Here is a 15,330-nt window from a genome sequence, read left to right as displayed (position 1 = left end):
GAGAGGGGAGGGGAAGGGAGGGGAGGAGAGAGGGGAGGGGAAGGGAGGGGAGGGGCAAGGGGAGGGGAGGGGAGGGGCAAGGGGAGGGGTGGGGAGGGGAGAGAGGAGAGAGGAGGAGAGAGAAGAGGAGAGGAGAGGAGAGAGGAGAGGAGGAGAAAGAGAGAAGGTCACAGTGTTTGATAACAGAAGAAAAAAAGAAAACTAACATTTGTTGTTGTATTCCTCCTATGCTTTACATAAGCAATCCAATGGCAAAAGTATTATTACTGCCTACTTTAAACAAGAGATAGTTGAAGCTGAGAGATCAATTAACTGGTCCAGTGTGATGTAAATAGTAATTGGTAAAGATTACAATAAATAGATGGAACTGTCTCTAGAATTTCTGCCAGGGAATAGCAGAAGAAAATGGAAGAAACAGGTAGGGGCTAGCCTGTGTAGTGCTTTACTCTATAGGCCTATAATCTCAGCACTTTGAAAGGCCAAGGTGGGCCGATCACCTGAGGTCAGGATTTTGAGACCAGACGAGCCAACATGCGAAATCCTGTTTTGACTAAAAATACAAAAATTAGCTGGGAGTGGTGGCCAGTTCCTGTCGTCCCAGCTACTCAGGAGGCAGAGACAGGAGAACTGCTTGAACCCAGGATCAGGAGGCTGCAGTGAGCTGAGATCACGCCACTACACTCCAGCCTGGGCAACAGAGTAAGACTACATAAAAAAACAAAACAAAACAAAACAAAACTAAACTAAACTAAACTTCTGCTCTGTGAAAGACACTGTTAAGAGAATGAAAAGACAAGCCACAGACTGGAAGAAAATATTAAAACATATCTTTTTTTTTTTTTTTTTTGAGATAGAGTTTCGCTCTTGTCGTCCAGGCTGGAGTGCAATGGCGTAATCTCAGCTCACTGCAGCCTCTGCCTCCCAGGTTCAAGCAAATCTCCTGCCTCAGCCTCCTGAGTAACTGGGATTAGAGGCGCCTGCCACCACACCTGGCTAATTTTTGTATTTTTGGTAGAGAGGGGGTTTTACCATGTTGGCCAGGCTGGTCTCAAACTCCTGACCTCGGGTGATCTGGCTGCCTTGGCCTCCCAAAGTGCTGGGATTACAGGTGTGAGCCACCGTGCCCAGCCTAAAACATATCTAATAAAGACTTATACTTAAAATATACAAAGAACTCTTAAAACTCAACAACAAAAAAAGAAACAATACAATTTAAACATGGGTAAAAGATCTGAAGAGACCTCACCTAAGAAGATATGCAGATGGCAGATAAGCATATGAAAAGATCCTCAACAACATAGGTGAATAGAGAATTACAAATGAAAATGAGATACTACTACACATACTTTAGAATAGCTAAAAGAAAAATGATAACACCAACTGCTAGTGAGGATGCAGAGCAAGCGGAACTGTCATTCACTGCTAATGGAAACGGAAAATGGTACAGCCAATACAAAACACAGTTGGACAATTTCTGTTAAAAAATATAGTCTTATCGTATGTTATGGGTTGAATTGGGTAATTCCCTCCCAAAAGATATATTGAAGTTCTAACCTCTAGTATTTCAGAATATGACCTTATTTATTTAAAAATAGGTTTGCTGCAGACATAATTAGCTAAAATGAGGTCATAGTAGAGTAACCTTAATTCAATCTGACTAGTGTCCTTATAAGGGAAGAGGCATAGACACTCTGGGAGAATGGCATGTGAAGACAGAGGCAGACAATGAAGTGATGCATCTGCAAACCAAGGAATGTCAAGGATTGCTGGCCTTCACTGGAAAGTAGGAGAAAGGCATGGAACAGATTATCCCTCAAAAACATCGGAAGAAATCTACCCTGCTGACACCTATTTCAGACTTCTAGCCTCCAGCTATGAGAGTAAAAATTTCAGTTATTTTAAGCCACCCAGTTTGTCGTACTATCTTATGGCACACTCTATGATCTAGCAGTTTCACACTCCTAGATTTGAAAACCTATGATGACACAAAAACCTACATGTGAGTATGTACAGCAGCTTTATTGTCAAAAATTGGAAGCAACGAAGATGTCCTTTCAACTTTGTGAATGAAAAAACAAACTGTGGTACATCCAATGGAATAAAAATCAGTGATGAAAAGAAATGGCCATCAAGCTACGAAAAGACACGGATGAATTTTAATGCATATTGCTAAGTTAATAAAGCTAGTCTGTAAATATTAAACAATATAGGATTCTAATTATATGACATTCTGGAAAAGGCACAACTATAAAGTTGTTAAACATATCAGTGGTTACCAGGGGTTCAGCCCTAGGGGAAATTGAATAAATGAGGCACAAGGGATTGTGTAGGTTAGTGAAACTGTTCTGTATGATACTATAATGATGAATACAAGACATTACGCATTTGTGAAAATCCATAGAACTTTATCACATAAAGAGTAAACCTGAATATACGCAAATATTTTAAAAATAACTGAGGAGGTCAAGGATACCAGGATGGAAAACAAAATGTGATAAAAGAATGTATATGTATTACAAATGTCTGAAATACCCTCACTGGAGGGTGTGGGGGAATAAGGTGCTGACCTGAGTAACACTGGAAATGAATGGAGTCTGTAATAATAAAGTCAAAAGGAACTGTACATTATATCATGCTCTAGCTAATAAAGTTTTTTCCCATAGAGGTACACGTTAACAACTGTGAAATCGCTATTCATGTATAGTGGAAATTAGCAATTAAGTAAATAGATGGCAGACGGTGGGACCCACTGTTAGGGTTAAAGATGCCAGATACACAATGTGTGTGCATAACAACGTGTGTGCATAGCAATGTGTGTGCATAGCAATACATGTGCACAGCATCTGCAAACCAAGGAACATCAAGGATTGCTGGCCTTCACACCCTGCTATACATGTACATATATATACACACACACACACACACATATATACACACATATATAAATATATATGTGTATATCTATGTATAAATACACACACAAGTTAGTATACATAATCTCCTTGCTCTACAAGCTCATAGAACCTAGAAGGAAGGACACTCCCGGAGAAATGGAACGCCCAGGTCCTCATTCTAGTATTAATCTTCAGTAAAATGAAATTAGGTTTTTTTTGGAGAAATGACTGATTCTAGACTGGGACAAGAAACGCACAAGATGAGCCTGAAGCATCCTGTAGTACCAGAAAGTAAGAAAATGCTCAAACAACAAAAACAAAACAAAAAACTTCCAAAATGAAGGGGTTATGTCAAAGGGACACAGGAGTGGGTTCCCAATGGCCAAAGCTGAAACGATTTGAGCAACAAGAAAGTAGTAATGAATTATAACTCAAAGTATACAATTAATATCCATGAGTCCACAATGATATAAATACATGATTAAGTAAATAAATGAATGAATGAATTCCAAATAATTTATGTATTTACTCCAGCTTTGTGATGGTTAATACTGAGTGTCAACTTGATTGGACTGAAGGATACAAAGTATTGACCCTGGGTGTGTATGTGAGGGTATTGCCAAAGAATATTAACATTTGAGTCAGCAGGCTGACAAAGGCAGACCTACCCTTAATCTGGGTGGGCACAATATAATCAGCTGCCATCGTGGCTAGAATATAAGCAGGCAGAAAAACGTGAGAAGAGAGACTGGCCTAGCCTTCCAGCCTACATCTTTCTGCTGTGCTAGATAGATGCTTCCTGTCCTTGAACACTGGACTCCAACTTCTTCAGTTTTGGAACTAGAACTGGCTTCCTCGTTCCTCAGAATGCTGATGGCCTCTTGTGGGACCCTGTGATTGTGTGAGTTAATATTTAATAAACTCCCCTTTATATATGTATCTATTCTATTAGTTCTGTCCCTCTAAAGAACTCTGACTACTACAAGCTTAAGAAAGTAAAACACAACCAGGCACGGTGGCTCACACCTGTAAACCCAGCACTTTGGGAGGCTGAGGTGGGCGGATCACTTGAGGTCAGGAGTTTGAGACCAGCCTGACCAACATGGCGAAAGCCCGTCTCTACTAAAAATACAAAAATTAGCCAGGCGTAGTGGTGGGTGCCTGTAATCCCAACTACTCAGGAGGCTGAGGCAGGAGAATCACTTGAACCCGGGAGGTGGAGGTTGCAGTGAGCCGAGATTGTGCCATTGCACTCCATCCTGGGTGACAGAGTGAGACTCCATCTCAAAAAAAAATAAAAAAAAAAGTAAAACACAACTCTCCATTCCTTAAGTACAGGCTGTGCATACTTACTTTCTTCCCAAAAATTCAGTATAAAAAAGGGGGAAAAAATGAGTAACTTTTCAGTAAGAAAAGCTGGCAAACACTACTTTAAGCCAGGTGATCAGGATTAACATTAACAGTGATAAATCATATTGACAGTACGCATACTTTGTATGATGTGATGACAACAGTACTTCATCTCTATGGTCTTCCCCACCAAAAACATATTACCCTAGTATAACCATGAGGAAAACACCAGTTGAATCCCAAATAAGGGACATTCTACAAAGTACTTAACCATTAATTTTCAGGACTGTAAAGGTCTTCAAAAACAAAGGGAGTGTGAGAAATTGTTACAACCCAGAGAAGCCTAAAGAGACATTACTAATATATGTAGTAATGTGTTCCTGGATGAAATCGTAGTTGTTGTTTTCTTTTTTTAAAAAAAAGGACATGAGAGAAAAACTGAGAAAACCTGCATAAAGTATGGTCTGCAGTTAACAATAATATATTAATATTGGGTCATTAATTGAGACAAATGTACCATACTAATCTAAGATATCAATAATAGGGGAAACTGGGTGTGGGTATACAGGAACTCTGTAATATCTTTCTAACAATTATGTAAATCTAAAATTGTTTTAAATTAAGTTTTTTTTTAAAAAAAAGCACATTCAAAAATAATAAAGTTGGACTAAGAAGCAAGGAAGTAAGCACACAGGTGACACTGACTTAAAGGACTACCGTGTAGTCTCACCAACACAAAATCTTAACTCGATCACCTTCATTCTAACGTTACCGTCTTATTCCTTTGAGTCCTGTGTCTTCCAAATTCTGTCCTCAAGAGTCCTATTTCAAAAATAGAAAGTTTGGTACCTGGGGACTGTAAAAGAAATTGATAGTGAGAGTTGGAGCTGAATCACTCCAATTATTTGACTTCAGGTCAAATTTCAGGTCCTGGCATCTTCTAGTTATATGTCCTTCGGCAATTTACTTAACCCAGAATTTCATATCCAGTCAAACTAAGATTCATAAGTGAAGGAGAAACAAAATTCTTCACAGACAAGAAAATGCTGAGAGATTCTGTCACCACCAGGCCTGCATTACAAGAGCTCCTGAAGGAAGCACTAAACATGGAAAGAATCAACCGGTACCAGCCACTGCAAAAACATGCCAAATTGTAAAGACCATCGATGCTATGAAGAAACTGCATCAATTAACAGGCAAAATAACCGCTAACATCATAATGACAGGATCAAATTCACATATAACAATATTAATCTTAAATGTAAATGGGCAAAATGTCCCAATTAAAAGACACAGACTGGCAAATTGGATAAAAAGTCAAGATACATCAGTGTGCTGTATTCAAGAGATCCATCTCACCTGCAAAGACATACACAGGCTCAAAATAAAGGGATGGAGGAAGATCTGCCAAGCGAATGGAAAGCAAAAAAAAAAAAAAAAAAAAAAAAAAAAAAAAAAAGGCAGGGGTTGCAATCCCAGTCTCTGATAAAAAACACTTTAAACCAACAAAGATCAAAAGAGACAAAGAAGGCCATTACATAATGGTAAAGGGATCCATTCAACAAGAAGAGCTAACTATCCTAAATATACTGCACCCAATACAGGAGCACCCAGATTCATAAAGTAAGTCCTTAGAGACCTACAAAGAGACCTAGACTCCCACACAATAATAACGGGAGACTTTAACACCCCACTGTCAATATTAGAGAGATCAACAAGACAGAAGGTTAACAGGGATATCCAAGACTTGAACTCATCTCTGCGCCAAGCAGACCTAATAGACATCTACAGAACTCTCCACCCCAAATCAACAGAATATACATTCTTCTCAGCACATCACACTTATTCTAAAATTGACCACATAATTGGAAGTAAAGCACTCCTCAGCAAATGTAAAAGAACAGGAATCACAACAAACTGTCTCTCAGACCTCAGTGCAAACAAATTAGAACTCAGGATTAAGACACTCAAAACCGCACAACTACATGGAAACTGAACAATCTGCTCCTGAATGACTACTGGGTAAATAACAAAATGAAGGCAGAAATAAAGATGTTCTTTGAAACCAATGAGAACAAAGACACAACATACCAGAATCTCTGGGACACCTTTAAAGGAGTGTGTAGAGGGAAATTTTAAACACTAAATGCCCATAAAAGAAAGCAGAAAAGATCTAAAATCAACACCCTAACATCACAAGTAAAAGAACTAGAAAAGCAACAGCACACAAATTCAAAAGCTAGCAGAAGGCAAGAAATAACTAAGATCAGAGCAGAACTGAAGGAGATAGAGACACAAAACACCCTTCAAAAAAATCAATGAATCCAGGAGCTGGTTTTTTGAAAAGATCAACAAAATTGATAGACTGCTAGCAAGACTAATAAAGAAGAAAAGAGAGAAGAATGAAATAGACACAGTAAAAAATGATAAAAGGTATATCACCACCGATCCCACAGAAATGCAAACTACCATCAGAGAATACTAAAAACACCTCTATGCAAATAAACTAGAAAATCTAGAAGAAATGGATAAATTCCTGGACGCAAATACCCTCCCAAGACTAAACCAGGAAGAAGTTGAATCTCTGAATAGACCAATAACAGGCTCTGAAATTGAGGCAATAATAGCCTACCAACCCAAAAAAGTCCAGGACCAGACGGATTCACAGCTGAATTCTACCAGAGATACAAAGAGGAGCTGGGACCATTCCTTCTAATACTATTCCAACCAATAGAAAAAGAGGGAATCCTCCCTAACTCTTTTAATGAGACCAGCATCATCCTGATACCAAAGCCTGGTAGAGATACAACAAAAAAAGGGAATTTTAGACCAATATCCTTGATGAACATCGATGCAAAAATCCTCAATAAAATACTGGCAAACAGAAACCAGCAGCACATCAAAAAGCTTATCCACCGTGATCAAATCGGCTTCATCCCTGGGATGCAAGACTGGTTCAACATATGCAAATCAATAAACGTAATCCAGCATATAAACAGAACCAGCGACAAAAGTCACATGATTATCTCAACAGATGCCAAAAAAGGCCTTCAACAAAATTCAACAGCCCTTCATGCTAAAAATTCTAAATAAACTAGGTATTGATGGAACGTATATCAAAATAATAAGAGCTATTTATGACAAACCCACAGCCAATATCATACTGAATGGGCAAATACTGGAAGCATTCCCTCTGAAAACTGGCACAAGACAGGGATGCCCTCTCTCACCACTTCTATTCAACATAATGTTGGAAGTTCTGGCCAGGGCAATCAGGCAAGAGAAAGAAATAAAGGGTATTCAATTAGGAAAAGAAGAAGTCAAATTGTCACTGTTTGCAGATGACATGATTGTATATTTAGAAAACCCGATCGTCTCAGCCCAAATCTCCTTCAGCTGATAAGCAACTTCAGCAAAGTCTCAGGATACAAAATCAATGTGCAAAAATCACAAGCATTCTTATACACCAGTAACACACAAAGAGAGAGCCAAATCATGAGTGAACTACCATTCACAATTGTTTCAAAGAGAATAAAATACCTAGGAATCCAACTTACAAGGGATGTGAAGGACCTCTTCAAGGAGAACTACAAACCACTGCTCAATGAAATAAAAGAGGACACAGACACATGGAAGAACATTCCATGCTCATGGATAGGAAGAATCAATATCATGAAAATGGCCATAATGCCCAAGGTAATTTATAGATTCAATGTCATCCCCATCAAGCTACCAATGACTTTCTTCACAGAATTGGAAAAACTACCTTAAAGTTCATATGGAACCAAAAAAGAGCCTGCATTGCCAAGTCAATCCTAAGCCAAAAGAACAAAGCTGGAGGCATCACGCTACCTGACTTCAAACTATACTACAAGGCTACAGTAACCAAAACAGCATGGTACTGGTACCAAAACAGATATAGACTAATGGAACAGAACAGAGCCCTCAGAAATAATACCACACATCTACAACCATCTGATCTTTGCCAAACCTGAGAAAAACAAGAAATGGGGAAAGGATTCCCTATTTAATAAATGGTGCTGGGAAAATTGGCTAGCCAGATGTAGAAAGCTGAAACTGGATCCCTTCCTTACACCTTACACAAAAGTTAATTCAAGATGGATTGAAGACTTAAATGTTAGACCTAACACCATAAAAACCCTAGAAGAAAACCTAGGCAATACCATTCAGGACATAGGCATGGGCAAGGACTTCATGTCTAAAACACCAAAAGCAATGGCAACAAAAGTGAAAATTGACAAATGGGATCTAATTAAACTAAAGAGCTTCTGCATAGCAAAAGAAACTACCATCAGAGTGAACAGGCAACCTACAGAATGGGAGAAAATGTTGGCAATCTACCCATGTGACAAAGGGCTAATATCCAGAATCTACAAAGAACTCAAACAAATTTACAAGAAAAAAAAAACAAACAACCCCATCAAAAAGCGGGCGAAGGATATAAACAGACACTTCTCAAAAGAAGACATTTATGCAGCCAACAGACAAATGAAAAAAATGCTCATCATCACTGGCCATCAGAGAAATGCAAATCAAAACCACAATGAGATACCATCTCATACCAGTTAGAACGGCGATCATTAAAAAGTCAGGAAACAACAGGTGCTGGAGAGGATGTGGAGAAGAAATAGGAACACTTTTACCTATCGGTGGGACTGTAAACTAGTTCAACCATTGTGGAAGACAGTGTGGTGATTCCTCAAGGATCTAGAATTAGAAATACCATCTGACCCAGCCATTCCATTACTGGGTATATACCCAAAGGACTATAAATCATGCTGCTATAAAGACACATGCACGCGTACGTTTACTGCGACACTATTCACAATAGCAAAGACTTGGAACCAACCCAAATGTCCATCAATGATAGACTGGATTAAGAAAATGTGGCACATATATACCATGGAATACTATGCAGCCATAAAAAAAGGATGAGTTCATGTCCTTTGTAGGGACATGGATAAAGCTGGAAACCATCATTCTCAGCAAGCTATCACAAGGACCAAAAACCAAACACCGCAAGTTCTCTCTCAGGTGGGAAATGAACAATGAGAACACTTGGACACAGGAAGGGGAACACCACACACTGGGGCCTGTCGTGTGGTGTGGGGGGGGGAGGGATAGCATTAGGAGATATACCTAATGTAAATAACGAGTTAATGGGTGCAGTACACCAACATGGCACAGGTATACATATGTAACAAACCTGCACATTGTGCACATGTACCCTAGAACATAATAATAATAAAAAAAGAACGGCCGGGCGCGGTGGCTCAAGCCTGTAATCCCAGCACTTTGGGAGGCCGAGATGGGCGGATCACGAGGTCAGAAGATCAAAACCATCCTGGCTAACACGGTGAAACCCCGTCTCTACTAAAAAATACAAAAAAATAGCCAGGCGCCTGTAGTCCCAGCTACTCGGGAGGCTGAGGCAGGAGAATGGTGTAAACCTGGGAGGTGGAGCTTGCAGTGAGCTGAGATCCAGCCACTGCACTCCAGCCTGGGTGACAGAGTGAGACTCTGTCTCAAAAAATAAAAATAAAAATAAAAATAAATAATAATAATAAAAAAAGAAAATAACTGCATTGAATTTATAAGATCAATTTGAGGAGAATGGTCTTATTTATAATACCAAGGCTTTGTATTTATGAACATGGTATATCTGTCTGTTTATATCTTTTATGCCCTTCAATAAAGTTTTATAATTTTCAACATTAAAAAAAAAAACCCTAGAAGAAAACCTAGGCAATACCATTCAGGACATAGGCATGGGCAAGGACTTCATGACTAACACACCAAAAGCAATGGCAACAAAAGTCAAAATTGACAAATGGGATCTAATTAAACTAAAGAGCTTCTGTATGGCAAAAGAAACTATCATCTGAGTGAACAGGGAACCTACAGAATGGGAGAAAATTCTTGCAATCTACCCATGTGACAAAGGGCTAATATCCAGAATCTACAAAGAACGCAAACTAATTTACAAGAAAAAAATCAAACAACCCCATTAAAAAGTGGGCAAAGGATATGAACAGATACTTCTCAAAAGAAGACATTTATGCAGCCAACAGACACATGAAAAAATGCTCATCATCACTGCTCATCAGAGAAATGCAAATCAAAACCACTGTGAGATACTATCTCACGCCAGTTAGAATGGCGATCATTAAAAAGTCAGGAAACAACAGGTGCTGGAGAGGATGTAGAGAAATAGGAACACTTTTACACTGTTGGTGGGACTGTAAACTAGTTCAACCATTGTGGAAGACAGTGTGGCTATTCCTGAAGGATCTAGAACTAGAAATACCATTTGACCCAGTGATCCCATTAGTGGGTATATATCCAAAGGATTATAAATCATGCTACTATAAAGACACATGCACATATATGTTTATTGGGGCACTATTCACAATAACCAACCCAAATGTTCATCAATGATAGACTGGATTAAGAAAATGTGACACATATACACCATGGAATGCTATGAAGCCATAAAAAAGGATGAATTCACGTGTCCTTTGCACAGACATGGATAAAGCTGGAAACCATCATTCTCAGCAAATTATCTCAAAGACAGAAAATCAAACACCACATGTTCTCACTCTTAGGTGGGAACTGAACGATGAGAACACTTGGACACAGGGCAGGGAATATCACACACTGGGGCCTGTCGGGGGGTGCGGGGCTGGGGGAGGGATAGCATTAGGATAAATACCTAACGTAAATGACGAGTTGATGGATGCAGCAAACCAACATGGTACATGTATATCTATGTAACAAACCTGCATGTTGTGCACATGTACCCTAGGTCTTATTTAAAAAAAAAAAAAGAAAAGAAAAAGGTAACAATGAAAAGATACTGAGAGAAGGTGGAATAATACCATTGAAGGACGTCATTTGTTTCTAAAGCTAGGGAGAAAAGATCACAGCAGACAGCTACATTACACAATACTTCAAGTGGGTATTCAAGTGTTTACAAAAAAGTAGGTTCAATAACACAGATGTAAAATTGCTCTCCCAAGGCTTTTCACTGTTTGATGAGTCAAACAGTCATCACATGAAAATCTATTTTTAATTTACAAATCAAAAAGTGGTTGACCTTCAAATTATAAATTGTACTTCCTTTTCTGGCTTCACCACTGTTTTATGATAAGAGCAAGAGAAGAAAAGCAATATTAGAAAATAGAATGAAGGTTAAACCAGAGTTCATATAATTTACATATATACAAGTTCTTTTTACTTCAGCACATTTAATTTATGAACTTTCATCAACACTGACATGGTAAGATTCCATAAAAATGGCACTCCAACCCTACCACTAAATAGATTATTAGGGGTTATGAGCTGTGATCTTAAGTCTTATATGCCATTCTGTTTATTTCTATGGCCTGATTCTTATATTCATGTATAAAGTTGAGAATTTTTTCTTAATAAACATAATTAATAAAATATAACATCATAAACCCTGTCAAGTCAAATAGGTGTAAAATAACGGGTCTTCAAAAATGCTGGTGAAAAGAGAGAAGTAATTAAGTAATTATGATGGACAGAAAAGTGGAGTTTTTTTAAGTACTGAGGAAATATTAAACAGATTTTGACATTTATTCAATTAAAAAGAAGGTTTTGAAAGAAGATGACAACATGTGAATTAGTCAAATGTGAAAAGTGCTATGTAATTGTAAATAATAAGAAATGGAAAAGTGATTTGTACAATGGGAAGACTCCTGCTGGCTAAGGGTTCATGAACTCTGCATACTCGTTAACTGATGTTAACTGAGGATAATGGTTTGTTAGAGAATGTAAGAGTTAAGAAGGTGTATTAGTCTGTTCTCACACTGCCAATAAAGGCACACCCGAGTCTGGGTAATTTATCAAGGAAAGGGGTTTAATTCATGGTTCCACCACATGGCTAGGGAGGCTCCACCATCATGGTGGAAGGCAAAAAAGGAGCAAAGTCACATCTTTGATACTGCAGCATGCAAGACAGTGTGCGCAGGGGAACTCCCATTTATAAAACCATCAGATCTCATGAGACTTACTACCATGAGAACAGCAGGGGAGAGACCCACCCCCATGATTCAACTATCCTCCACTGGGTCACCCCTCCCATCACACGTGGGAATTATGGGAGCTACAATTCAAGATGAGATTTGTATGGGGACACAGCCAAACCGTATCAGAAGGGTTATGGTGCAGATCAAGTGTTTATCTCAATCCATGCTGAATTCCATAGATTTAAGGCCCATCTAAATTTCTACAACATCAAAGGGAGGACCAAAGTACCAATGGTGTACCATAACTGCTAAGATTTTTCACCATGACTTACTTGTGGGAATCATAAAGGATACTATTTGTTACCTTTTATAATATATTTTCTGTGGACATAAAACTGGTCTGTTTGGAAAAAAATTTATACACATACATATACATATATGACATATATTTTCTATACCTGTATATTATGTAAGAGGAAATACTTATGGCTAGTCGTGAGGTTTTGGAGAATGAGTTCACATTTCTATTTGTTGAAAACATACTCAGGGACTAAAAACATTTAAGTCTCTTTCAGTCATTTGGACTTTCAAATTAATTAACTTATGAAGAGCCGTTTAGAGCTCATCCTGTTTCAGGCCAGGCACGGTGGCTCACGCCTATAATCCCAGCACTTTGGGAGACCGAGGCGGGCATATCACCTGAGGTCAGGAGATTGAGACCATCCTGGCTAACACAGTGAAACCTTGTCTCTACTAAAATTACAAAAAATTAGCTGGGCGTAGTGGCGGGCACCTGTAGTCCCAGCTACTCGGGAGGCTAAGGCAAGAGAATGGCATGAACCCGGGACGCGAAACTTGCAGTGAGCCTAGATTGCACCACTGCACTCCAGTCTGGGCGACAGAGCGAGACTCCGACTCAAAAAACAAAGAACAAAAGAATTCATCCTGTTTCAAAAGAAAAATTTATGTTTATTGTTTCCCAGATGTCTATGTCTTCTTTCTCCAATTATATTGCTAAGTTCTTCACTGGCAATGACTCTTTTTCTAACTATAACATCTAGTCTAAATAAATGCCTATTGAATGAATGAAGAGTTCAAATTAAAAAATTAGGTAATTATAAATCAGCATGAACTATGAACCCCTATATCCACATTTCTATATAGGACTCATGTTATTCCTTAAGGAAATCCTTAAATTCTCTATTCACATTTTTCCTTAAAAAGAGACTACAGGCCGGGCATGGTGGCTCATGCCTGTAATCCCAACACTTTGGGAGGCAGAGGCGGGTGGATCATGAGGTCAGGAGTTTGAGACCATCCCGGCTAACATGGTGAAACCCCATCTACACTAAAAATACAAAAAATTAGCCAGGTGTGGTGGCGGGCGCTGGTAGTCCCAGCTACTCGGGAGGCTGAGGCAGGAGAATGGTGTGAACCCAGGAGGCAGAGCTTGCAGTGAGCCGAGATCGCACTACTGCCTCCAGCTTGGGCACAGAGTGAGACTCTGTCTCAAAAAGAAGGAAAAAAAAAAAAAATAACAGCAAAACATACACTTTTCAAAATATATTAGAAATGAAGGAAATGGAAACTGAATTGTTAAAAAATAGACGTGGAATCATCAAAAAATTCTCCCAATTAATTGTGATTTAGTTGTGCTTACATATAGACTCCCACCAATGGCTTATCTCTGTAGTAGTCCCTTTTTTTTTTTTTTTTAAAGACAGAATCTGGCTCTGTCGCCCAGGTTGGAGTGCAATGGCACGATCTCGGCTCACTGCAACCTCCGCCTCCCGAGTTAAAGCAATTCTCCTGCCTCAGCCTCCCGAGTAGCTGAGACTACAGGCACCCACCAGCACGCCCAGCTAATTTTTGTATTTTTAGTAGAGAAAGGGTTTCACCATTTTGGCCAAGATGATTTCCATCTCTTGACCTCGTGATCCACCCACCTCAGCCTCCCAAAGTGCTAGGATTACAGGCATGAGCCACCATGCCCGGCCTGTAGTCTCTTTTTAAGGAAAAACATGAATAGAGAATTCAAGGATTTCCTTAAGGAATAACATGAGTCCTATATAGAAATGTGGATATAGGGGTTCATAGTTCATGCTGATTTATAATTACCTAATTTTTTAATTTGAACTCTTCATTCATTCAATAGGCATTTATTTAGACTAGATGTTATAGTTAGAAAAAGAGTCATTGCCACCGAGCCCAGCCATTTTGCTGTTATTCTTAAAGATATAATGAAAAAAAGCAACATATTTCTCAAAGTGTTGTTAAAAATTAGAACTTTATTGATTTATATTACTCTGAGAATGTACACAAAGAATATCATGGTTCATGTAACAAGAGCCTCTATTTCAGAGAGAAAATACGAATAGAGATACATATAAGCACATGCCATTTAAATGTATCAAACTGTTGAGTGATAATAAAATACCATTTCAGCACTACATTTCAAACTCATAGGAAACAAGTAACAATAACCTTTAGCTTTTAAGCAAGTACTATTATAACAGAAAAGCTTTTTGGGCAGGCTGCATTTCAAAGCTCATTCCTGCATCCTAGATAACAATTTGGGGTCACTAATGTTAATATTAATATATGTATCAGATGCATGTCTTGCAAACACACACACACAAACACACACATTCATTCATTCTCATTCCCTCTCCCCTCCCTTCTCACCCTCCCATCTTTCTCTCTCCCCCCATTCCCATATATAGACATATAGTTGTATGGAGAAAGAGTACATGGAAAATAGTAGACACCAAAAACTAGCTGTGTAATCTTATAAAAGACATAAAAACCATTGAAACACTTACTTCATCAGCAACCATACACCTGGAAAAAAAAAAAAAAAAAATTAATTATCAAAGTGAACTTTTTTTTTTTTTTTTTTTGAGACTCACTGCAATTTCCATCTCTCAGGTTCAAGTGATTCTCCTGCCTCAGCCTCCTGAGTACCTGGGGCTACAGGTGCGTGCCACCACGCCCATCTAATTTTTGTATTTTTAGTAGAGATGGGGTTTCACCATGTTGCTCAGGATGGTATCGATCTCTTGACCTCGTGT

At 38.7% G+C, this 15,330-nt stretch overlaps 1 protein-coding gene across 9 annotated transcripts in view; it reads right to left on the bottom strand.

Moving 5' to 3' along the window:
- The window catches only part of ZRANB3 (zinc finger RANBP2-type containing 3), a 304,975-nt gene that overhangs the window by 168,257 nt on the left and 121,388 nt on the right, over window positions 1-15,330 (bottom strand). For 8 of the 9 annotated variants that reach the window (XM_050750964.1, XM_050750966.1, XM_050750961.1 and 5 more), the window contains exon 3: window positions 15,082-15,100. The exons of the other annotated variant lie outside the window; for it this stretch is intronic. In XM_050750964.1, the coding sequence (XP_050606921.1) occupies window positions 15,082-15,100 (19 nt within the window). The remainder of the gene's footprint in view (window positions 1-15,081; window positions 15,101-15,330) is intronic. 9 annotated transcript variants of the gene reach the window in all.

The sequence above is a fragment of the Macaca thibetana genome, chromosome 12, assembly GCF_024542745.1.
Source record: "Macaca thibetana thibetana isolate TM-01 chromosome 12, ASM2454274v1, whole genome shotgun sequence".
NCBI lineage: Eukaryota > Metazoa > Chordata > Mammalia > Primates > Cercopithecidae > Macaca > Macaca thibetana.
Note: the sequence above shows the minus strand (reverse complement) of the source record. Positions and strands in the feature narration are given on the sequence as shown.